Here is a 26683-nt window from a genome sequence, read left to right as displayed (position 1 = left end):
CCCGAGCAGGTCTTGGCACCCCCATAGGCCAAATGCTAACCGGCAAGCTTCCCCGGCGGAAGAAGCCATGGGACGGGACGAGAGGAGAGGGGATCCACCAAACACCAGGGCCCCAAAGGACTTCCCCATTTTCTTCGATGGGAACCCCGCGAAGCTGTCGTTTTTTGTCACGAACGCCAGGGAGTTCATGGGGCAGCACGGACACTCCTTTGACTCCGAAGCGGACAAAATCGCAGCCATGGCAATCAAGTTGCAAGACAGGGTGGCGGACTGGTACGTCCAAATGTACGAGTCCAATTCCCCCGCCCTCTCTGACTTCCACGCCTTCATCACTGAGATGAAGCACTATTTTGAGGACCCGCTAGCCAAGGAGAGGGTTAAAAGCATGCTTCAAGCCCTCAAACAGGGTGCACGAACTGTCGCGGACTACGCCCTCGAATTTAAAGCCCTCACAGGGAAGATTAACGACTGGTCCGAGACTACCCTGCTAGAGATGTTCAAAAGGGGCCTCAGCTGCGAGGTACTCCAATGGGCACTCTACCGGGACGACCCGGAGACACTGCAAGGCTGGATCTACCTAGCGGGGAGAGCGGAACACGCTCATCGCACTTTCTTAATGACGACGGCAGAGGACAAAACAAACACCAGCCCAAAGGTACCCGCGCCACACTTGGGGCCAGCCGGTCCCACGTACCAAAAGAAGAAGTTTGCTCGCGGACCCTGCGCGACGTGCGGGAAAATGGGGCACAAAGCGGCAGACTGCTTCTCCAACCGAACACTAACTAGCGCTCCCAAACCCGCACCGAAAACGATGTCCAAACCAACTAACCCACCGCCGCCCCCCCACCGCCGGATGACCGGAGCCACAGTGACACCGGACGAAGACTTGGATGCTTACTTGGCGGGGGAGGATGCCGAAGTCCCAGACCGGCTGGCGGGAAACGCTCCCCGCCTGCCTTAAAACACGCTGCGAGGCAGGCGGTGGGACAGGGGCGCAAAACACATAGACAGAGCGACGAAAGCTCCGTAATAATGGGGACAATCAGGCTTTCCTTCGGCAACAGAGCCACCACGGCCACGGCGCTAGTGGACTCGGGGTGCTCCAAGAACCTGATCCACCCCGACATAGTCGCCAAGCTCGACCTGCCTTGCCTCCCCCTCCCCACACCGCTGGCTTTCCACCAGCTGGATGGCTCAACAGCGGGAGGGAAACCAGCCATGACGCAGACCGAGCCGGTCACCCTGCAAATGGGCACCCACACCGAGCGAACATCTTTTGTGGTAACCCACATAGGGCGGCCCATCATAGTCCTAGGAATACCGTGGCTCACGACCAACAACCCGTACATTAACTGGAAGACCCGCACCTTCCAATTCGACGACGGCGCGTACCGGGCGCCAGTTCCGGCGGGCAAGATCAACCCCACAGTGGGACGGGCAGAGGCTGCAGCCCAGGACAACACAGCAACCCCAGAAGACCTACCTGAACAATATGCTGATTTCTCAGAGGTCTTCGGGGAAGAGGAGGCAGACCAACTACCCCCCCACCGCAAGACGGACTGTAGAATTGAGCTGCTTCCCGATGTCCCCTTACCCAGGCCGAAGATTTACTCGATGACCCCGAAGGAGATGACAACCCTCCGGGAGTTCATCGATAAAAACCTGGCTAGGGGTTTCATAGAGCCGGCATGCTCACTGGTCGGAGCGCCCGTCTTATTCCGAGAGAAAAAAGACGGCACCCTACGGCTCTGCACCGACTACCGGGGCCTCAATGCGGCGTCCCTATCCAATAAATACCCCCTACCCCTCGTGAAAGACATGCTCGCCCACCTGTCCACGGGAAGAGTATTCTCCAAACTGGACCTTCACGAGGCATATTACAGGATCCGAATCAGGGAGGGGGACGAATGGAAAACAGCGTTCAACTGCCCCCTAGGCACCTTTCAGTACAAGGTGCTGCCATTCGGACTAGCGGGGGCCCCGGGAGTGTTCATGCAGCTCATCAATGAGGTACTGCATGAACACCTGTTCAAAGGGGTACTAGTTTACATAGATGACATCCTCATCTACACCCAGACGCACGAAGAACACGTAACCCTAGTCAGGCAAGTCCTCGAGAAGCTAAGAAGGGTGAAACTCTATGCCAAACCATCTAAGTGCAAATTCCATAAAGCACGCCTAGACTACCTGGGGTACCGAATCTCTGGCGAAGGCATAGAAATGGACCCTGCAAAAGTCGAGGCGGTGGTGAATTGGGAACGCCCACGTAACAGGCGCCAACTTCAAAGCTTCCTCGGCTTCGCGAACTTCTACAGGTCATTCGCACAGGGGTTCGCGGAGATAGCCCTCCCCCTAACAGACCTCCTCAAAACTAAAGGAGTTGGGGACACATGGCGAGCCAAGAACCCAGGGACAGTACTAAATTGGACTCCCGCGTGTCAGACAGCGTTCAACAGACTGAAAGCGCTGTTCACCACGGAGCCAATCCTCACACATCCGGACCCAGAACAGCCGTTCGTGGTCCAAGCCGATGCCTCAGACTTCTCCCTGGGGGCCATACTGCTCCAAAAGGACCCTACAGGAATCCTGAAGCCATGCGCCTACCTGTCAAGGAAATTCTCAGAGACGGAAAGGTGCTGGCACGTATGGGAGAAGGAAGCGTTCGCGGTAAAATCGGCGCTAGAAACATGGCGGCATCTACTGGAAGGAGCCACCCAACCATTCGAGGTCTGGACAGACCACCAGAACCTTGAGGCCCTCCGGATGCCCAGATGCCTCAGCCCGAAACAGGTCAGATGGGCCCAATTCTTCAGCCGCTTTAACTTTCAACTGAAGTTCATACCAGGCAAAAAGAACTTCCTGGCTGACGCCCTCTCCCGACTGCCGCAAGACGAAGAGCCCATCCCAGATATGATTGGGACGGTCCTATCCACCTCCCAGCTGGGGATGGCTGTGACCACCCGGAGCGGCGCTCAGAAACAGCTCAACCCCACGCCTCAACCAACGGCAAGCCAACCAGCAACCAGACGGCGCCACCCGCAACTGCCAGGAGGAATATGCGCGGACCTCACCGCCACCCTCAAAACCGACCCCTGGCTACTAGCAAACCCCGACAAGGTGACAATGGAACAGGACTTAGCATGGGGTGAAGGCAGAATATATGTCCCGGACTCGCAGCGCCAGGCGATCCTGCGCAGATCACACGACAGCAAACAAGCGGGACACTTCGGGTTTCTAAAGACCCTGCACCTAACACGACGACAATTCTGGTGGCCCGCATTGAGACGGGACATGAAGGCCTACGTAGCGTCCTGCCCGATATGCGCTATGGCCAAACGGGCACCGGGTAAGCCCCCGGGACTCCTACAAATGGTGGCGGAGCCCTCCCAACCATGGGAGGAAATCTCCATGGATTTTATAGTAGATCTACCACCCAGCCAGAAGAAAACAACCATTTGGGTGGTGAAAGACTACTTTTCTAAACAAGCACACTTCATCCCCTGCTCATCCGTCCCGTCCGCCCAGCAGCTGGCTAAACTTTTCCTTGTACACGTGTACAGGTTACACGGATGTCCCGTACGCGTGGTGACTGACAGGGGCACACAATTTACCTCAAAATTCTGGCGGGCTTTCCTACAACTGATTGGGACCCAACAAGCCCTATCCACAGCCTGGCATCCCCAGACAGACAGAGCCACAGAGATCCTCAATGCCACCCTAGAACAATTCATACGCTCATATACCAATTACCACCAAGATGACTGGGTCGACCTGCTTCCGTTTGCAGAAGTCGCATACAATAACGCCGTTCACACGAGTACAGGGAAAACCCCGTTCGAAGTAGTCTCCGGGCGCGAGTTCGTACCCATACCGGAGCTACTGCAACCCCCGGGACCCCAAGTGGGTGCTAGTGACTGGAGACAGAAGATAGCGGAATCATGGCCAATAATCACGGCAGCGCTGAAGGAAGCACAGTCTGCCTACAAAGAACAGGCTGACAAGCACCGGCACCAGCAACCGACATTCCAGGCAGGGGATATGGTCTACCTATCCACCAAATTCATGAAATCACCTCAACCCTCGAAGAAACTGGGGCCTAAGTATATCGGGCCACTTCGAGTAACACAGATAGTGAACCCAGTGGCAGTATGCCCGGACCTGCCGCACAATCTAAGGAGACTCCACCCGGTATTCCACAGCAGCCTCCTGAAACCAGCAACCACCTCCTGATGGCACCCAAGCACGCCTCTGCCCTCCCCAGTGATGATCGACGGCCAACAACATTTCGAAGTAAAAGAAATACTCGATTCCCGCCGTCAACGGGGCACACTATACTACTTAGTGAAATGGAAACACTTCCCCCACCCAGAATGGGTGGCGGCTCAACACGTCAAGGCACCAGACCTGACCTGAGCATTCCACACGACGTACCCCGACAAACCAAAGGGGCACCCAGCCGAACCGGCCCCTAGGACACACTTCCCCCCTCGGGCCTCCCCCCCTCCCCCGCGTTGCCCCCAGGGGAAGGGACCCCCCAAGCCTGCGATTTGAGTAGACCTCCTCCCCCCGGAGACTCACCCTCCCCCCACCCTCTCCGGGCCCACTGGGGAGGGAAGATTGGTCATAGGTGCATCACCAGGGGGCAAATGGCCAGGATGCACACATGACAACACGACAAACATCAAACTAAACAATCAACAAAACAAAAAGATAAGGATCCTACCTGGAGCTGAAACAGCACCCGACCAGCCACGCCTCCTCTCACGACGAACTGAGCAAGAACAAGCAGGGTGTGGTCGAGGCATGCGCACTCGCAGGGTGTGGTCGAGGCATGCGCACTCGGTACACACCCAAAAGATGGAAACGAGGTAGAGGGCGGAGCAAGGGGAGGGGTGAAAGCACTCCGGCGGGAAATACAAAAAAAAAAAAAACTTTTGACAGCTCTCCCAAAAAAAACCCCGGAATGCCGGGGGGGGCTACCATTCGAAAGGGGGGCAGTATGTCATGAGCACCGTTGAGCTGAATGCATCAGCACAACGGCACACATGACAATACCACGGAAACAAGAGTAAGGAATTAAAAGATAAGCAAAGCGATGCACAACAACAGACACAGACCCCGAGGAGAAGGGAATGACCCCGGCCGGAAAAACCAGTCAAGAGAACACAAAGGGGGAAGAAAGAGCGACAAAGACAGGGCGGATCACGAGGCACACCTGAAGCTGTCAGCAGGAACACAAAGGATATCGCCCAGCTGACAGCAATCACTGGCCGGAGGAAGAAAACGATTATGAGCGAAGCCCGGGGCACCAGCAGGGGCCCTGCGACCCCTCACCTACCGGCAACGAAGCATACAGGACTTGGGGGGATGACACAACCCAAGGTGGGGGGGGCGCTGACCGGCGCGGGCTATTTAAACCCCGCACCGGCACGCTCCCTTCACTCTCAGCTTTTTCTAGCTATGCACTATGCTGAAATAAACCAGAACCTGATCTTCCCTGAATTAGTGCCTGTGTTTTACTCAGTAGTAGGCAGCGCATGACAATCAGAGGAATTCACTAAATGTCCTTTTTTCACCAGAATGTGATGAAAAGTGGCAGAGGAGAATGTCTCACACAACCTGCCGAGAAATTAACGAAGGCCTCCTCTATGAGGCATTATTCTGATCCAGAGAACCACTGATCCCTCTGCCCCCCCCGCCCCCATTTTAAGAATTTGCTGTTGCAAATTGTAAGGACTGGTTGGGGGGTGGAGGAGATGGAGAGTAATAGGAGGATTTGCTGAACAATGATAACACTTTAAAGAGCTTAAGTGGCAGGATGGAGAGAAGCATATTAAGTCTGTGCAATTCTTCTTGCCAGCATGTAAGGATTAAACTCACATATTACCTACCTTTGGAATTATTGTGTTTCTCATAAAGAAGAATGCTGCAAGGAAGGAGTCAGGAAAAAATGTTCCTTTTTTTGGAGAGGGGGAAATTGCACCCTTTATCCCAGCCTACTCAGCCAGCTCAGATTAAGCAGTCATATTCCTTTCCTATGCAAAGGACAAAGCAAACAAAAATCAAAAGCCCCAGCACTCCTATAGGTCTCGGAATCTCTGGGTAAGTTAATTTTTTTCACAAAACCAGACCCATGAGCCAGTCCGTTCAAAAGCTGCCAAAGCCTACCTTCCCTGAAGAAGATGTTCCTGTGCTACCCTTATTCCAGCAGCAGGCTGAAGAGGAGGAGGAGACCCTGCCTAGTGGAGAGTGAGAGATGCTGGAGAGGAACTTCATACACTTCCTGACTACGTGGGAGGGATGTGCAAGAGAATGTAGATAACTGCATCCAATTACACATACTTTCACCGATGCAGTCCACAGAGTCTCCATGCAGCACCTGCTGGGGATAACTGCTGTTCACTTTATAGGATTGTGTATTGTTAGTATATATAGTATATTAGTATAAAAGTATATTAGTGTATACTTTTGCCATGAACTGATACTTTTAAGTACTAGGACATATCCTAATAGTCCTTTCTCTAAGAGACCCTGTAGTACTTTTTGTCAGGGACAGTGGTCCTTGGTTTGCATGAAGAGGAAGGGAGCTGCTAACAAATTCTCACATTACATAACTATCTACTCCATACTGCACCACTCCCCGTTGTCGGTCTAAGTTGTTCTTTTCCCTGCATTAATCTTTGACATCTTGGCTTTTTATAATTGGATTTTGCAGGACATGTGATGAGATAAAAAGTCCTCAGACCCATTGTAACAAAACCAGGTTATCCATGAAGTCGTAAGTGTGGGAGGGAGAAGGAGAGAAAAAGCACAGGGCAAGACAAATGCTTTGTCTTGATGCTACCTTCTTAACAGCTTGGACCAATAGTCTGTCAGCCTACCGCTTCAAAGCAGGACATCTCTAAGAAGCACCTTCTTTATCACTCTGGAGATAGAAATAGGTGGGATCAGCAATCTGAAGAGTTGGAAAAAACAGAAGAGTTGGAGGAGCCAAACAAACTAGTGGAGAAGAAAGAGAGAGCAGAAGAAGGTGAAATGGGGAGTGGAGCAAGTGCTGAAGATAAAGAACTTGCCAAGAGGTCCAAGGAGCTGGAAAAAAAGCTTCAAGAAGATGGAGATAAAGAGGCAAAGACTGTTAAGCTACTCCTGTTAGGTAAGTGTAATGTAATAGGCCATTCATCTTCATGTGGGGTGCCTGTAGCTCTCCCAGAAGAGGAGATTGTCTGTGGATCCCAGCATCCTTACCCTGGCCAGGGTCAACAAGGAAAGACCTAGTTTAGAACTTCTCTTCCTATACATGTTACTAACGCTGTCCACAAAACATTTGAAGTGAGGCACCAGGTGTTCTATATCAACAACAGCAGATGGGATGAAAAAGTATTTAATTGTGGTCAGATGACCACAGTAGAATAAGGTTCTGTGTGATTCTGATGTAGCCAAAAATTTTTTAAAAAAAAACAACAACCAAGAATGATGATTTACTGTTTTCTGAGGCAAATTTATTTCAGTGGCAGAAGATAGAACAGTGGGACAAATATTGCAGTCCATTGGGTATAATGAGAGGTCACAAAGATCCTTTTGATAAGTCTGTGGCACCATGGCTCTTAGAAAAGATTAAGTATTTCCAAGAAGGATGATGGGTTGCTAAGCAGTGAGAAAGCTATAGCTCATATTTCAGAATCAGTTAGATTTTCTCTTGTGTTCAAATATTTTCCTTGATAAAAAATAATAGTAAATTTTAGTCAACTTCTAAAAATCTTTGGGAAGGAAGGAAGGAAGGAAGGAAGGAAGGAAGGAAGGATTTCACCTGAGATAGTTTCCGCTACAATTGGCTCTACCCAAATGTGTGGTGAACTTGCTATTTAACCATTGTTAACCTTAATTTCTATCCTAGGAAGTAGGCAATGGCTAACCCCTTCCATAAAACCTTACCAAGAAAACTGCAGGGACTTGTCCAGGCAGTTGCCAGGAGTCAAAAACTGACTTGAAGGCACCCGCCCCCCCCAAAAACCCTTAATTTTACCAGCAAGCCATAAGTACAGGGCAGTGAAAGTGCATTGACATTAGATATAATAATAATTAATAATTAATTAAATATATATGCTGCTCAACTCCCAGTGACTCTGGGTGGTTTACAATTGTTGAAAACATTTAAGAACAAAAAACAAAGAAACACAAAAGTCAGCAGAAGACAAAAGAACAAGAATGGCAAAGAAAACAAACCAGCTCAGCTCGGAAGAGAGTAACTGAGCATGGCCTGGCAGACCCTTCTCTGTGCTCAAGAATTGCCCAGCTCCAAGGGAGAAAAGAGAAGCAGTGAATGCTCTCTGCCAGCTCTAGGCCTGCAAACATACAGATGTGACCCAGCCTATAGCATCGTAATATCACCACAGCTTTGCAGATAGCGAAGAAAACTTGGATCATGCTTGGGTGGATCTGGAGCTCCTCCCAGAGAAAAACATTCCTAAAGCACCTTCATTGTATCTTTAGCATGCACTGCCTTCCGTGTTGACATAACTCTGGGTGGTGCAGAAATAACTAATGTATATTCAACATTTATCTATTATTTGTTAAGACTGGGCCCTGTCAGACAGAGAGCAGCTTCAAAAATATTTGTTTGGTCCAGGAAAGAGAAGTATTTGGTGTAATGGGAAAATGAAGGCCACTCTTTCCGCAGCCTGGGGAATTAAAGGACAAGCTCCCTTTTATTTTATTTAGACTGGTGGTCTATGGGCAGAAGACAGGTGCTTAATACTGGGTCCATCTTGCTCTCTTACAGAACTTTTAATAGTGCTGAAAAAATTATAAAATAACAACTTTATTGTAGCTCTAGAATTAACTGCAGAAACAGGTTCTGTTTATGCTAATGTTGCTTTAGAACACTTCCCAATCTACTGTTTCCAGATATATGGGCTTCCCAAGTGGAAATAACCAGTGAACTTATAGAACTTATGTGTAAGAGCACTAGCGCAACCTCATTGTCAGCTGAGATGATCCTGGTATTGGTCCCCTCCAGATCAAGACCTTCCTGCACAATCAGGTGCAATTTGTGAGCAGTGCAGCTGATGCCAACAAGCTGCACCTGATGGATTGCCCTTCACATGTTGGGCCACTAATTTTGACCATAATGTCACATTTAAGATTTGGCTGCCCAGACAGCCAGCTCTCAACTGTGCATTCATGGCTGGGCTCACCTCATTTGTCCTGTGAGCTGTAACCAGCAACTTTACATAAAATAACATCATTGGAAGTGCTATGGCCCATAACAGCAGACACACCCTCAGTCTCATCCATCCCTACCAGTGCACAGTGAGAGAGATGTAAGAAGTGTTCACTCAACTTGACTGGATCATATGTCAGAGGTGAGGTGAAAATCACCACCACCACCACCACCACCACAACTCTGACTACCAGCCACTCGGGCAGTTTATGAATTGTTAAATATACATGTTGGGTTCTGCTTTCTGTATTATCAATGCCCTAACCCATCTGCTGAAGATGGTTCATGAATGGATATGGTCACCAGGGGCAATCAGATGGAAGAAACACCAGAATCCAGCGTCCTTTACCATCCTGAATGGCTGTAATGCGTAATGTCTTTGGACCATTCTGTCCACCTGATGGCTGCTTCATCCAATGGGCAGGGATCTTGCTGGTCAATAGCCCAGGATCTTAATGCTGCTGGGAATGGGAAGGACACCTGGATGATGCCTAAACAGGTGCTTAAAGTTGAAAGATGCTTGGCCTGTGCCTTGCAGGAGCCGAACAGCATTTGAAGTTCTCCAGTACCATGCTGCCCTCTAGCCCAAAATGTGCCTGCTTTGGTGGTGGAGGTGTGTGAGGGTCACCACTACCACCATTGCTATGGGCTCAGGTTTCGGTCGAGATAGCTCCCTTGCTCTTAGCTCCTGGGTTGTCAACACAGGGGAGTTTGCTGACTGACTGGTGTCAGCCCAACCACCGGCTCCATGTATGTGGTGGAGTGATGGGAGCAGGGAAGAACTCTCCTGCCAGCCCTGGGCTTTTCCTCTTCCTCACCACCATGATGCCAGAAGCCACTCTCTCCACCTTCTTGGCCAGCAAACCTTGGCACTGCCCTCCAATTAGACATCTAACAGCATAGCTCTACCAGCTTGTCCACTAGGTTTTATAGTTGGGAGAAGGCAGGTAGCTACCCCCAAACTCGTGAAGAAATGTAGACCTGGCTTTAGGAATGGGGAGGGAATGAGCAGATACTTATGGTGAAGCTTTCAAAAAATTACACAGTCCTGAGGAAGAGGCACATGTGAGAAAGAAACTCAAAAATAACTGCATCTTGATTTGGTTTAGTTTAAGATGGAGTAGAGAGAAACCCTGACAGGCTTTAAAGATTTGGTTATGCTGCCCCACAACAATAAACAGCATTCCTGGAATCCTTGTTGCCTCTTTAACTTGACATTTTCTTTGACAGGTCTTGACCTTTACTTTGAAAGGCTGGCATGAATGGTTGTGAGGATAAACCTTAAAGGCTGGCCTCTTTTTAAATCAGAAGAAAGGGTGTGTGTTGTTTCTAGCAAGCAGCAGTGCTATCAAAACCAGGGTGCACAAATACACATTCAGAGAGAAAGAGAGAGCTAATTGAAAGGATTCACTCCCCAACAAAACAGACTTTATTTTGGGGAAGGGAGTTAGAAGAGGAAATGTTCTTTTCAATTCAAAAGAGGTCTGATTCAAAAAGTACAGGTAGTCCTCGCTTAGTGACCACAATTGGGACCAGCAACTCTGTCACTAAGCACCATGGTTGCTAAGCAGAAAATCACATGGCTGTGATGGGCTTACAACCTCACTTCCCCATTGGTTGTTAAGTGAAGCGCTGTGATCGCTAAGTGAAAAATCATGTGACTGTGACTTAAAATTTTACTTCTGCCTTCTGTATTAATTCTACTTGTCACAAGCAAAGTATGCAGATGCTGATACGTGACTGTGGGACACTGTGACCATTGTAAATGCGAGGATTGGTCACAAAGTTATTTTTTTAGCATCGTCGTAACTTCAAACAGTCATTGCATGAGGCAGTCGGTAAGTGAGAACTACCTGTAATGGAATGAAAAGGGTGGAAGGGTGGCATTCCCTTCCCTTTCTCTTTCTAAGAAAACTCACCATCCACCCAACTATACTGAATCAAAACTAAAAAGTAATAATAAAATAAAGTGGCATTGGGGATGTAGAGGCAGGCAAGCAACCGGATATTTACAATTAGTCACCACTGTTGCCACAGAAGCAACCAGTGCAGGGTTGAGTCCAAGGGCTCACTGTAGCAATTTCTTCCTCTCTAGTTTGCTCTCCACTCTTTCCCAAGGCCAGTTAGATCCAGAATGGTTCCCTCTGTCCAATGGGCTCCTTCACACCTAAACTCAGATCACCTCCTCCCCTAACAAGTCTAAGCCAATAGCAATAAATCTCCCGTTTTCACCGGCCTAGAGACAGGAGAATTCAAATGATAACTCCCCCACTGAAAGAGACAAGACAACTCTGAGTCACCAGTAAACCACAATGAAACTCAAAACATGTTTTTCCCCAGAGTAATTATGTTTTATCTGTTTCTGGAACAAAACATCTGGGACACAAAACCAGTTGTTCCATGCAAAAACCATTTTGCACCATTCCAAATCCTTTGGTATTCCCTTTAGTCCATTTATAATCATGAGGTAAAACATTAAAGTTTCATTGTAACATGCCACTACCATTTTCCTGGGAAAATATAAAGAATTGGATTCAAATACTTAGAATAATATTACTCTTGCAGTCAATGAGACTTCAAGTTAACACTGATAATGTCAGGATTCTTCTGAATATTATGAAATCTGGACCCAACCCAAAGTTTTTCATTTTTTAAGTCTGACGCCAAAGACTTCAGTTTCTTATCTCCAGCCACATTTTTCTGCTTCCATAGAATTGGCCTGTTTATGGAAACTGTCTGAGTATTAGCTTTAATGTGCAGTGCTCTTCTGATGTACTTATTTCTAAGTCCTTGATTGTCACATATATGAATGCAGCCAGATGTTATCCAGTTGCAGCTCATAACCAGGAGCTCAGGTTCCTTAAATTCATCTAGAAAGTGAATTTGTTGAAAGAAAACTACCACCAATTAATTTCTTTAAAAAATAGCACAAAGGATACTAGAGACATGGAAACTTTTGGCTAAGACATGTCTTCCAGTCAGTTGTATGAGTGTCTGGCATTTTAACATCCACATTAGCAGCAACTGAGGAACAGATGCAAGCAGCGAGGGATAATTTTTATGATTAAATCAAGGAAAGTGATTACTTGGTGAGAGCTAAGGGAGTTTTGCTCAATCTAATGTTCTCCAGATGCATTGGACTACCATCTCCATCATCCCTAGTTATCTTGCCCAGTAGCTGGTGGTAATTTAAATTGTAATCCAACATACCTGGAGGGCACCAGTGTGAGGAAGGCTATTGTAGGGGCTGTATGAACAGAGATGTCACCGTGGCTGGGGCAAAAATCTGCTCTCTACTGCTTAATTCCTGGAGATTTGGAGGTCAAGATGAAGACAGACCTGGCATTCTCTCTGTAGCAAGAAAAAATGGTTCTGTTGTTGCTGTTTAGCTTAGCCAGCCCTAAACTTGAATTGGAAACCTCAGTAATGAAGAGATATGGATTGGATGAGGTATCCTCCTATACGTAGAATGAAAAATATTATGTCCTTGCTCCTGCTGCATGGCGACTTGCGATAACATTGCTGTAGAAACAAGTGCACTGTATTAGAGTTCATACAGTGGAAGTGACTTAGATCAGCAGTGGTGCTTGTGCAGGCAAGCAGGAGTGATCAGTTCTTGTCTGCCTCTGGCAACATGGATTCATCACAGTAACAGCAGGGAGGCTGGAATTAAAGTGCTTAAGCTCTAATTCTAAGCAGCTTCCTGGTTTGAACTAAACAAGCAGCTTAATGGGATGAGATGAAGAAATGGTACAGTGGTTGCTTAAATTAGTGAAGAGCAACAGAAGAAACATTCTGTTAAGAAAGAAAAGGAATGTGTTTTAGGAAGCCACACTTCTAAACTGGTGCTTCTGGAAAGCAAGTATCTATTGATTTGGAGTAAAAATATGAGCCAGCACTTGTGAAAATAACCCGTGAATTAGTCTTGCAGTATTAGGAGTCATTATATTTAAGTAAAATTTAAATGTATTTCTGCACATCTATCTGCATGCATATACGTGTGTGCATGTGTGCACATATAATTATATTTTAATAACTTGGTAAAATGTTTAATAACCCAGCTTAATACAATGTTGTCTCAGCTTAGGCTATTAGTCCTCACTAAAATTGGAACTGTAGTTGTAGGTATAGTCAAACAGAGAGAGAGAAAATATTTACAGTACAATGCTATAAATGTCTATGTAGAACTAAAACTCATTAAATGTGGTAGTATCCATATGAGCTAAGTGTGTATTGGGTTGAAGCCTAAAGATCTTATTTATTCCTGTTAACAAAATGTCATGGTCATCAAGAGGCAAGTATTTCCATATAATGAAAAATTACTGTAGAAAACTCTAATAACAGTGAATCCATATGAGCTTTTTCCACCCCTGGGTAGCCTCCTAGAATATTTTTATGGAGACAGATTTATGCAAATATTTCACCCAAATATGTGTTTCATATTTCATAGGAAACACTTACTTGTATTGTAGCAGGGATTCTTGTATGCAAACTGTGTGAGTAATCCATTCTGTTACAAATGAAGGTAGCACTAGAAATCATTTGAAAAGCCTTGGAAAACATGATCAGACTTGGCCCATATATTATCAAGTATTTGAGCACTTCCAGGTACATTATTTTTTTAAAAAGAGCTTTGAATGTTTATATTCCAACCACATTCATGCTAGCTTCCATCCAAACCAGTCCCAGTATAAGAAGTCCACATCAGCCTGGTCTCTAATTCCAGCTGATATCCAAATTTCTGGAAAGACTGAAAAGGCACTCCCAAATTTTACAACAAATAGTTACAGAGGAAAGGCAATGAGGTTGCATAAGGAAGCTGCACACAGTGAGCTGTCCCACATCTGATTTGATTTCCATGGTAACTCCCTCCTTAATAATTAGTGTGACTCTTTTTTTAAAGGACTGCATGTCAAAGTAACTCCCACAACCATTTTGATTTTCCTTTCTGGCATTTCATGCTGTTAGAATATAATCCTTTGTCTTTTATAAGGGTTTTAAAAAATATTCCATTCCAGAAGACCTTCTAGAGCAGTGTTTTTGAAACTTGGCAACTGTAAGATGTGTGGACTTCAACTCCCAGAATTCCCTCCTGGCATGCTGGCTGGGGAATTCTGGGAGTTGCAGTCCACACATCTTAAAGTTGCTGAGTTTCAAAAACACTGCTCCAGAGCAAGGCATTCATAACCAACCCATATAAGGAGATTCATCGCCTTACTCCTAGAGGTTTCAGTGTACCTGCAGAGAGCTTATCTTTCTTCATTCTTACCACCCTCCCTCCCAACCCACTGGGCATAGCAATATGTTGGCATGATCATGGCTGTTGGAAAAGGTGCCCAAATGCAGAATGCTGGCATAGCCCCATTTTAAGTCCCAGTCACAGGGTTTACCTGCAGTGGTGGTCTCATTCCAGAGTGTCTCAGAAGATTTTGAGGCTCTCATTGCTTTGTCTACCATTTTCTACAGTTGGTCTTCCTTCAAATTCAAGATGTTTGGCAAAACAAGGAATAAGAGAGAAATAAATGTAGAGTAATAATGGGGTGGTGGTGTTGCTAGCCATTTTCTTTCCTTCTGTGAATGGGGAAGAGATCCTTGTTTAATCATAAACCGGAAGGAACCTGTGCAGGCATGATAAGATGCTTGGTTACAGCTCAGCTCGGAAGAGAGTAACTGAGCATGGCCTGGCAGACCCTTCTCTGTGCTCAAGCATTGCCCAGCTCCAAGGGAGAAAAGAGAAGCAGTGAATGCTCTCTGCCAGCTCTAGGCCTGCAAACATACAGATGTGACCCAGCCTATAGCATCGTAATGTCACCACAGCTTTGCAGATAGTGAAGAAAACATGGATCTGGAGCTCCTCCCAGAGAAAAACATTCCTAAAGCACCTTCATTGTATCTTTAGCATGCACTGCCTTCCGTGTTGACATAACTCTGGGTGGTGCAGAAATAACTAATGTATATTCAACATTTATCTATTATTTGTTAAGACTGGGGCCTGCCAGACAGAGAGCAGCTTCAAAAATATTTGTTTGGTCCAGGAAAGAGAAGCATTTGGTGTAATGGGAAAACGAAGGCCGCTCTTTCCGCAGCCTGGGGAATTAAAGGACAGGCCCCTTTTATTTGCCATTTAGACTGGTTGGGTTTTTTAGGCTCAGCTCACAGACCCTACTAAGCCATGGCTTGTTTTAATCAAACTGCTGCGCAAGATGCAGTGGCTGAATTTACACTAAGTCAAGATCAAACAAATCATATTATGGCTTGGTACAATGTATGAAGCCAGGATCCACAGACTACATTAATCTATAGTATAGTTTAGCTTGAGCTTAACATGTGTGAAACATACTGGTTTATGTTGTTAATGTATGATGCAGAAGCTTAGCCAACTGTGGTTCATTCAGTAGCCATGATTTAATATTATATTTGAGCTAAGTCACTATTTCACATATCACCTTTTTTTTAGCTGGTTCAAGCACTACAGCAGCCAACCTGCTCTCCTGTAATAAGATTAACACAAGCATAAACATCAGAGAAGAGTCTTCTGAGAGCATGATCCCCCTTCAGAGAAAATCATAAATGTTCCCCACGATGTTATGCTGTCTTTATGATAGGCTGGTTTTTCATGTTGCACTAAGCTATAATACGATTATTTTATTTTTTACTTTCACCTTGGTGCAATGCATGAATCTAATCATCTCTTGTAAATCATGGTGTATGGTCCAGTTATCACACCTGTTGTCTGTGCTTAGACTTTAGGAGTGTCAGGGTATTTAGTACTTGGATGAGAGATCACAAGGAAATCTCAGAACTTAGGTAAGACTGGGAAGCTTAAAAATATTCTGGAAGAAGCTATGGCGAGCCATTCTAATACTGTTGCGAAAGAGACTACCTGATGAGTAGTGAGTCTTTACATTGAGTCACTAGAAGACAAGCTTATTGAGTCTTTACTTCTATGTTATGTATGAACAAGGACTCAAAGACCTCCAAGGTCCCTTCCAATCCTACGATTCTATGATTCTAAGGACATTATCATTTACTTAGCAAACCAACCAACCATGCCCTAATAGAACTACTGATCTGCATGAGTAAGTTCAGTGATATAGTAATTGGATATATTTCCAGTTGTGATCTGACAGTAACTGCAGTAGGAAAGCCATACATAGTTAACTTGCAAGTCCCGTTTGTCTGCAAAGTGATTCTGACATTAAGCTGTTTCTCATTCCAGGTGCTGGTGAGTCAGGGAAGAGCACAATTGTCAAACAGATGAAGTGAGTACCATCTTCAAGATCAACAGTCAGGAGCTGAAAAGTTAGCTGTACCCAGTAGCATTTTCCGTTAGGTGTTGTTCCACATTGGTTCATATTTATAGACACTTTTCAGGTTGTTGGCAGCAGGAGCAGGAGTGGGCTGAGGCAGATAACTTAAACGGATTATGGAAGGCTTAGGACACAAATAAAAATAGCATGTAGTTAAACCAAGTGAGGACAGCAAGCGGCAACTGCTTGCTTCATAAATTGATTCCGAGAAGAGGAAATGCCTTTTCAAGCAACAGCATGGCATTGACCAATCAATAACTGCTCACCTGCATATGGTTTAAAGAACTCCCATAAATTCAGGATGGCCATTTTTTTTAGGCTGGTGGATGGAAATGAACATTTAAAGACAGGTGCAGTTGTGTAGCCCTTCTTTTAGCCTGGTTTTCACTAGGTTGTTTATGAACTTTGTAGGAACTAAACTAGGTTTAAGACTAGAGTAATACTAGGAAAGTGTAAACTGCACTGAAGATGGAGTGCCCAGTCAGCAGGGACAAACATTGAATTATTGCTACAAGAAGTCTCCTCATCAACTGAGTATCACAATTAGGGTGGTGCAGCACTTGGGATTTAAACTCCAAAAGGTGCTTCAGAGCACATGGCAGCAAGAACACAGCCTTATCAGCAACACCTTCTTGGGGAAAAGTGCAGCTGCTGTTACCTATTGCAGACAAGTGGTATGCTCTCAGTCATGCATGAACCCAAATCAGAAGCTCTGCACAGTCTTCTACAGTAGAAAACCAAAGTTTTTAATTATCCTAACTGACAGCAGCACTCATAGCTCAAAACAAACTAAGCGCTCAAGATCTCTGTTAGGTGAGTTGCTACAAAAAACAGAAGTGGGGAAAAGAGAGAAAGTTGATGTAGAAGTCATGATGTTGAGAAGGTTAAGAAGGAATGGCAGAAGATACAGTGGTTTAGATCAGCCTTTCTCAACCTTTTGACCCTGGAGGAACCCTTGAAATATTTTTCAGGCCTTGGGGAACCCCTGCACATTCAGGCTCAAATATAGGCCAGACAAAATAATTCTATTCATTTGATGTGCAGGCCTGTATATATGCATTAATGATGTTCTTAAAGTAAAAATAAGGAATGAAATTTACCTCTTTAATGTGAAGTTGCCTGAATTTGAAATAATTTTTAAATAAATTGAGGTCTCCCAGGGAACCCCTAGTGACCTCTCACGGAACCTGGTTGAGAAACCCTGGTTTAGATAAAATAGACTCCACCGGATGTTAACATTTCACTTATTGAATAATATTTCACTAACTGAGTCACAATACCCAGATTTGTCTCCAATCCTTGATGAAAAGCACAGAGTCCTTGGCAAGTGGAGTGTAAAAGCAAAGAAGAAAATAGTACTAAAGCTTTGAAATAAAATCTATGGTGGCATTTCATATTCAGGACCTGGGTTTTTCTCTTCGTACTACAGGATTATCCATCAAGATGGATACACAGAAGAAGAATGCATGGAGTTCAAAGCAATCATATACAGCAACATACTACAATCCATCCTAGCAATCGTCAGGGCCATGTCTACTCTGGGGATAGATTATGCTGAGTCAAGCCGAGGGGTGAGTGTTACCAATAGCGCACTGTACTTCTAACACTGTTCTCCTGAAGGCAACGAAAATGGCTAGAAATAGGGATGCAACAGAGCCAGGGCGGTTGGAGGTGTCAAAAAAGTCAATATGGCAGCCACTAACTGTGTAATTGAACTCTTGGTTTTTTTGACAACCCCCCCCCCCACGCACAGAGCACAGAGCAATTTCTTCCTCTTTTATAGAAAAAATGTTTTTGAGTTGATCAGGTTGGGAACATTGTTGATATGTGTGTGTTTGTATATATGTGAGACAAGGAGACTGATATTAATTTTTTTTTAGTATGTGTCCAAGCATGTTCAGACAATGTCTATATTTCCATGGGATAATGAAATAATAGTCCAGAATAAATAGCATGCTGTTTCACTAAATTTTATTCTGTGGACTATGCACATTTTCCTTATAGTTTAAAATATAGAAAACCAAAGAACACACCTTTATAAACAACTAAAGCTGGAGGGCATTCTAGAAGATTAACAGATGTACTATGTTCAGATGCAATATGTAAGGATATATAAACCCACAGTTCCAGAGCAGGGGGGCAAGTGTGTAAATAGTGATAACATGCAGAAAATACAGATGCTTTATGGAAAACCACACTCAAAACGACTTTTCAATACCAATGCGAACAGTCCCAAAAACCTTACGCCACACAACATCTCTTAGTCTGGAACATACCAAAAGGCGTAGCAAACAACACATTTTAATTTAGCATAGTATGATCTGTGTAGCATAGTATGAACCTAGACAATGTGGTTTGCTTATAGCACAGTGTTCCAGGCAACTCCAGACATTTGGTAAACTGTTTAAACCATGGTTCAGTTAACCATGGCTAAGTGTGTTGTACAAACACATCCCCTTCACTTTTTTTTTTGCTGCAACAAGCTAATACAGCTCTCCCCTGGAAGTGAAGCAGCTGTGGATAGCACCACCTGGTGGTTAAAGAAAAGCCTTGGGGCTCATTATTTGTTTCCTATCCATCAATGTGCAAGAGCTGATTCATAGAATAATTACACCAGGACTGACTTCAGACGTCTAGCTGTATCTGCAGTTATTCTCAAAACAGTCTTACCTCTCACAATTCATAACAGGAAGCAATGTACTTTAAAAAAGAAAAAAACAGAAGATCCTTCTGAAAATGTGTAAGACATCAGCTAACCCCGTACGTTACTGAAAATATGCCATGTTGGAACAAATCACTGCACAGATTGTGCCAGAATGGCAATACTCAATATCCATTCATTTGAGCAGCAATGTGGAAACAGAATGATGATGTGTAGAAAGTATAACTGCTTTATGGACAGCAACTGCACTCAATCCCCTTTTTGAATAATAGTGCAGACAGCCTTTCTGCAGGATTTCCTGCATTTCAGCACTTCCCCATCTGCCCACCAAAAATCCTTGCAGCTTTCCATCTTCTTATAGCATTCCACAAGAGGAAATACCTTTGGTGGACAAGCCATGACCAACCAAAGTTCTCCCATGATCAAGGAAGCCGATATATTGTCACTTGGAGTTATTACTTTCTTCTGGGGTTTTTTTTCTCCCAGTAAGAGTAGTGTTCTTCCTTCTGTCTGCTTCTCTGCTTTGGTGTTTTCTAGTTTGATGCATGGGTTCTAATGAAGCCTGTCTCTGTGAGCTAGAACTTACCAACTGAAAAAAGTGGACATCTTGTATAGGTGACCTCGTAACCACATGAAGATGAAATCAAGCCTTGAATTCTGTATCCAGACCCCTCTGAAGCCCCCAAGAAAACAGGGTTGTGCTTATGGGCTCTGTATCTTTATAGGATGATTCACGTCAGCTGTTCAGTTTGGCTGATTCCATTGAAGAGGGTACCATGCCCCCAGAATTGGTGGACTGTATAAAGAGACTCTGGGGCGATGGAGGAGTTCAAGCCTGCTTTGAGCGAGCAGCTGAATATCAGCTCAATGATTCTGCTGCATAGTAAGTCTGAGCCGACTATTGCATTAACAGAAAGATTACCATATTGGGAAGGCAATTAAGCCCCCTCAAAGGATTGTGATAATGAGATTGCACAATTATCATGTACTGTGATGCTTGATAATAGGAATTTATCCTTGCATAGTTCACTGTCTTTTCAAATAAAACCAGTTGTGTTGTGCATGCTTCAAAGATGATTCGGAGAGATGGTTCAGAATATGTGGGAAATGAATTCAGCCTCTCTTTAAAGCAGCTACATGGATGGCAGCTACATCCTCTATCCTCATTAGTCAGTGGAGATTGCTCCCATAAACTCGGGCACACCCATTTTATTGTACTAGCTCAAAGGTGCTTTTGGACTGGTGGGCACATTTGTAATTTTGAAAGCATGTTGTGTGTGCTTTCAGAAAAAGGCCACCCTGGTGAGTAGGAAAACATTGATTTGTCAGAAGGCAGGTTGTTCCCTGCCACTCACTCCAGCCTCCAGCATGCTCCTAACCACCCTCGCTTATTTTTGTTTTGTCTAGGCAGATAACTCATTTCCAAACATCCTACAAGATGGTAGAAGCAGCTGCTTTGTTTTCCAGCATGGTAGTTTTCTTAAAATATTTCTGTGCACATGCACAAGTTGGCTGGATCAGATAAGCAGATGCACATGGCTATTATATTGCATATGGATGGATTGATCACCCTCCCTAGCAGAATAGTTTCAGTGATGGGGAGAAGGAGTCTACAAATGAGAAAGACAAGTATATAAGAAACTATTCTCTACCCTGCATATACATCATATCCTCAGTATGCTTGAAGTGGAAACGGACAAGAGTTCCCATTTACAATCTTGTGCAATTTTCACTGCCACATGACTAGTGGACCTGATGACTCTATAATTGTGCCAAGCAACACAAAGCCACTGAACATAGATGAGATCCCCTGTGCAAATTGTGCAAACCACAGCTGCTCTGGACATGTAGAAGTATGGATAGAGCTCAGCACCACCAAATAAATAGTAAAACAATCCAGACATGAAGTTCATACATATAATGGCATGCAGAGATGACATTGAGGTTGGCCTTCAACTATTAAAGTCTCACCTGCTAGGGCAATTTAGCATTTTGGGAGCAAATTGTGCTACAATATATAGATATGACATGGGTGCACATTTCTTCAAATTCCTACTGGCCTTGCTGACTAAAAGTTGTGCCTTTGCTTTTTGCCAATTAACCTTTTGCCACAGAAGTCTACTAAATCCTCTCAGGTTTCATTCCCAAGCTAGTACCTTCCATATGTGATGGACTATAGTTCCTATCTTCCCCAGCCAGCATGAAGGTAACAAGATTTGTCATCCAATATATTTAGAGGTTACTAAATTGGAGAAGGCTGCATTAAGGAACGTTTATGCAACTGTAAGGGTAAGTAGAGCCAAATATATAAGACAATACAGTACAGTGGAAAATAAATGGTCAAAATCTGTTTGTTAAGCTGCTAGCATTAACAAAATAATGACTTGCAATTACTGTAGATGTGCAGTCCTAACAAAACCTCAAAGAGCAGATGTTTGCCTATTCTGTCCTTGCTACATTAGCCAGGTGTTAACCAATACTTAAAGCTCATCTTCCTTAGCAGTATACAAAGGAAAGCAGAACATTTTGAGATTAATTCCCAATAACTTGAGTTTGATATTTCTGGAAGATACGGGTTCAAACTCCTGCTCAGGCCATTAAACCTTTAGGAATCTTTGAAAAAGCACAGTAAAATTAAAATATAGGTGGCACATGACACACATTTATTATATAATCCTACACCATGCTTAGAAATTATAAACCAGATCTGCATCTCATTCTGCTGTAGCTATCTTAATCAGCTGGACAGGATCACAGCTCCCAACTATCTTCCCAATGAACAGGATGTTTTGCGATCTCGAGTTAAGACCACAGGTATCATAGAGACAAAGTTCTCTGTCAAGGATCTCAATTTCAGGTGAGCAAAACCTCTTGATATCTTCCTTGCTCTTAAATGGTAACCTTTTTCCATTTCCTCCAACGAATTTCCAGGATGTCTAAATCCTATTTTAGTTCTGTCTTTCCTCCTCTTGCATACATCTCATTGCTCAGTGCATTTCAGCATCCAGAAGTCTTCTTGCCACACCCCTTTACCTAATGTAAAACTGACCATTAGCAACAGGGCATTCTTAGGAACAGCCTTAATGCTACGTGTCTTTGTGCACCTAGCAAAAGCCTAGCTTTTCAAGGTTTTTGATTTGTAATTTGATATACTGTATATTGCTTCAATTTTTGGTTAAATATTTGACTGAAAAATGGGAAGTACTTTTCCAAATTATATTGTGGATAATCTTCATGTCTTTGTCTAACTAGACTTCCCCAAATTGGTTTCCTCCAGATGAGTTTCACTTCAATTCTCATAATCTCCAAACCCGGGTTGTTTGGAAATTATGAGCTGAAATCCTATGCATGTGCAGATTGCGGGAGGCTGGCTGGCTGGCTGCTGCAAGATGCATCTTTACCAGTAAATATACATACATCTTTCTGAAACATCTGTTCATTGAAACTATATTGTTGTGGGAAGATTTTTCCCTTGTTTCAAATGTTCCAGCGTCAAGAGTCATATGAATGGTTCTTCTTTATTCAGAATGTTTGATGTAGGTGGGCAGAGATCAGAGCGCAAGAAATGGATCCACTGCTTTGAAGGAGTGACCTGCATCATCTTCTGTGGAGCTCTTAGTGCGTATGACATGGTCTTGGTAGAAGATGATGAAATGGTACGTTTGCTAACTCAGACTGTATAGGATGAATTACAGTTCCAGGGCCAAACACGTACCTGACTCTGCTTTGAAATCCACCTGCCACGTAGATAAACCCCATTTCAGTCATTCTTTCCACTCCACACTAATAGAGAATGCCAGAATTTTATAATTCCATTAGCAGCCTGATTAAAGTCAGAGAAGGGAATTAAAGGAACTTAAAGGCAGTAGGGGTTTTTTTTTGCAAAATTGTGCTGCTCTGATTCAAGCCCAAGTAACACAACAACCTGGAATAAGGATTCCATCACTAGTTTTGCTTAAGAAGTGCTGCAGGTCAAAGTGGAGTGGATTTCTGCCCAGTTTCAGAGTCTTCCTGTTTGTTGCAGTATTTTTTGTTCTCTCTGTAAACCCCACTGAAACTTAGGTAATGCTATCTTCACTAACAGAATTGGGCTATTTGAAGGATCACCCTCACACACATTAGATTAGCTAGCTATAGAAATATCTTAGTTGTTTAGGTTTTAGCAAGCTGAATTGCAGATGACAGGAGACTTTCTCTCAATAGAGAGAGAGAAGATAGCTAAAAAGGATTTGCTGAAACCAACAGCTGTCTCATAACCAGGGGAAAGCTACCTAGTATCTACAGATAATTCCTCTGGCAGGCACTTAAAATATGCTTTTAACAACAGCAATTAAAAGCTGGCATGCAACAAAACAAAGCCATAACTGTCAGCATCATCCTTATTCCTAAGACTGTCTCTGCCCTTCACCAGGTTTCAGACATTCTTAGAAAATAACAAGGTGGGGAAAGCATGCAGAGCATGGTTTCTGGAATTCTTTCCAACCACTTAATAGCAGCAATGCAACCAGGAGGGAAGGGGGGCTTAGGATGGAACAGTCAGCAATGTATCAAACCACTGCCAAATTATCTCCCTTCCATGAGGATGCATTGTGGGAGTTTTTTCTCCACTGCCCCTGGCCAAATCAAGCATATTTTTAAACTCAATTTTTATTTTGCCAATTTCTCTCTCCACTCCCCCACCCCCCAAAATTCATCCCATTCCATTCAATTTTTGGAGTTATCCTGTTAACAGACCAATGGACAGAATCTTGAGCACCATCACAACAGTTCTTCCCAACATTCCATTGGAGTTAAAAGAATAATATCAATGGGTAGGCGGTTACTGCTCATTATTTTGTTTACAAAAAAAGCCAAGCTAGGTGGAAAATAACATTCTGAGGCTACCTGGACCAAGTACTCCTTTGTTATTAGTCATATCCACTGCAGCAACTATTTGTGAATATCAAAGCCACATCAGAGCAGCCAATTTATGTTAGCATAAGCTCAGCATCTCAGTGTTTTCACCATCCTAAAAAAGTTGCTTAGACTTTGAGATTGAAGGGTTGAGCCTTTCAGTATTTCCTCCCCACACTGGAATTAGGAGTGACAAAGCCATAGAAACACCTCTCTCAACAGCTCACTTTTAATTTTGGGCAAATTTTAAAGAGTAAAAGCTTTGACTAAATGTAGCAGGTTGATGTAAGATATAGAATCAATTTTGTGAGATCAGTATTATTTTGTAATCCAAAGTCAAAGTGCACTGGGGGAAAATACAGCATTTAGATCAACAAACAAAGGGAAAGGCAGGGGCTGCTCCCTTGTGACACATTTTGTTTGGGTCCAACCCACTTCTTGTGTAAGTTATCTGAAGTGTTATTTTAATGTTAGCAATTATATATGATGCTCTGGTTATTCCCTGGTAGTGTTTTGCAATTTTCACTGAAATGTTAATACTCTAGAAACAAACTATTTAAATCTTAGGAGCCTTCTATCATCTCTAGGAATCTGAGTTTCTTCTTAATCACTACTGCTATGCTCCCATCACTGTTGACTGCATACCATCCATTTTGAGTATTTATTGAAATATTATTTTTAAGTTTATGATTATTCTACAAATCAGCAGAATATTTAATAAAATGTTAGGTGGCCTCAGGTACCATTGTTCCTTTTAAGCTTAACTTTTTAAAGTTCTTCTCTTTAGAACCGCATGCATGAATCTTTGCATCTCTTCAACAGTATATGTAATCACAAGTTCTTTGCTGCCACTTCCATAATTCTTTTCTTGAACAAGAAGGACCTCTTTGAGGAAAAAGTCAAGAAAGTACATCTCAGCATTTGCTTCCCTGATTATGATGGTGAGTTAAAACATTTTCCTCACTTTTCTGAAAGCCAAAGTAATTTGATACAAGAACTAAATGAGAAAAAGGCTTTTCTCTTACACCAGTGTTCAGTTGGCTGGGGGAGTTTCCCAGCTAAGTAACTTCCACATGCAATGTATTCAGTTATCATCATTCCCAAACAGCATGTCCAACAGCTATGCTGGCTTGAAATTATAGCAGTCCAATAAACTTGGTGAGGATCAGGTTGAAGAAAACCAGTTAAGAACATACTTTATACATTGATGAACAAGGTGCTAGGTTTGAAGTAATTTACTCTTGAAATGCAAAGTTATCAATTCAATCAGAAATTCACACATATACAACTTATTCAATTGGTTTAAAAATTGCTTGCTCTATGAAACAACACAAGAAGGTGCTACACTTCTTAAGAAGTTTAAGCTTTAAAAGTTACTGCAGTTACATTCTAAAGGCTCAGGCTTAATGTTAAAGAGAACTACCCATTTCAATTTACATAATGTTTGTGTTACTTCCTATGCTATATAATTTTCATATAAAAGGAACTGGGAGCACAAGCATTTTTATTGGTTTGTTTCTGTTCAATTCAAGAACTGCTTATAACAGTTCTGACAATAAAATAACGTGTGGGTTAACACACTGAATATAAACACTAGTATTATATAAGAAATCATGTTCCAAGATGTAGATGGAAATGCATACAATTGGACTGAAAGATGCATGGGATATTTCCACTGGTGCAAGAAATCTGTTAGTGATTCTACCTGCCCTCCAAACATCTAATCAAGGATTGGGAATCCTCTTGGTCAACACAGACAATAGTATGGAGGAGTACTAAGCAAATTTTGTTACATTTACATTGCCTTTCCTCTTGGAGCTCAAGGCAACATATACATATATCACTTCTTTTTCACTTCTAGCAGCAGAAAATGTTATTAGATCCAAGGTTCTTCTTGTAGATGAGCAACTCAGGTCCAAGCAATAAGTGGTACTTTTTAGCAACTACATGTTTATGTTCTTCCCTGTTTCCTTCCCCCAAACAGGCCCCAATACATTTGAAGATGCAGGCAATTACATCAAGCTTCAGTTTCTTGATCTAAACATGAGAAAAGATGCAAAAGAAATTTATAGTCACATGACTTGTGCCACAGATACACAGAATGTCAAATTTGTATTTGACGCAGTAACAGATGTAATCATCAAAGAGAACCTAAAGGACTGTGGTCTCTTCTAAGATTACAGCTTTTTAAAAGAAAAGGTAATTACATTCAATTATCTGTTCCTAAAGTAGGAATCAGAGAATAAGTATACTTTAACATTTCCTTACTTATGCTTGTAACCATACTTACTTCTGAACAGTAGTACTTAAATTCAAATGTGCATAATAACTAAATGAAAACAGTAGCCAAGTCAGCTGGCTACATTTGTAATTGGAAGCAGCAGTCTTAACTGCAACAGGATGCTTGCACTGAAACTATGTAAGTACTCTATTTCAGTTCTTCTGACATTATAATTTGTAATAATTATTACTGTACATTGGAAGAGCTAGTACCATGCCCAAATTCTTCTCTAAGGGATTATTTCCGAGGCAGGTTTGAAGATGCTAATCCAACTGAAGAGCAATTTTAAAGAAATCACAGGTAACAAGGTCCCATAT

At 43.5% G+C, this 26683-nt stretch overlaps 2 protein-coding genes across 2 annotated transcripts in view; one reads left to right on the top strand and one right to left on the bottom strand.

Moving 5' to 3' along the window:
* The window catches only part of GNAI3 (G protein subunit alpha i3), a 266408-nt gene that overhangs the window by 207754 nt on the left and 31971 nt on the right, over nt 1–26683 (bottom strand). The gene's annotated exons all lie outside the window — the stretch shown is intronic.
* GNAT2 (G protein subunit alpha transducin 2) lies at nt 7036–26260 on the top strand. Its single transcript, XM_063297731.1, has 8 exons — nt 7036–7153; nt 16440–16482; nt 17960–18101; nt 19918–20075; nt 21921–22049; nt 22719–22848; nt 24873–25026; nt 26070–26260. Exons 1-8 carry the CDS (start codon nt 7036–7038, stop codon nt 26258–26260), a joined length of 1065 nt encoding a protein of 354 aa, XP_063153801.1.

Source organism: Candoia aspera, chromosome 3 (assembly GCF_035149785.1).
Source record: "Candoia aspera isolate rCanAsp1 chromosome 3, rCanAsp1.hap2, whole genome shotgun sequence".
Taxonomy (NCBI): Eukaryota; Metazoa; Chordata; class Lepidosauria; order Squamata; family Boidae; genus Candoia; species Candoia aspera.
The sequence above is the reverse complement of the archived record's forward strand: the minus strand, read 5'-3'. Positions and strand labels throughout refer to the sequence as shown.

What these genes read in the sequence shown, in the direction of transcription:
- GNAT2 (XM_063297731.1), top strand. Translation starts at nt 7,036, where the DNA reads ATGGGGAGTGGAGCAAGTGCTGAAGATAAAGAACTTGCCAAGAGGTCC. An exon ending in TGTTAAGCTACTCCTGTTAG is followed by an intron (nt 7,154 to 16,439) that starts GTAAGTGTAATG and finishes TTCTCATTCCAG; the next exon opens with GTGCTGGTGAGTCAGGGAAG. An exon ending in ATGCTGAGTCAAGCCGAGGG is followed by an intron (nt 18,102 to 19,917) that starts GTGAGTGTTACC and finishes GTATCTTTATAG; the next exon opens with GATGATTCACGTCAGCTGTT.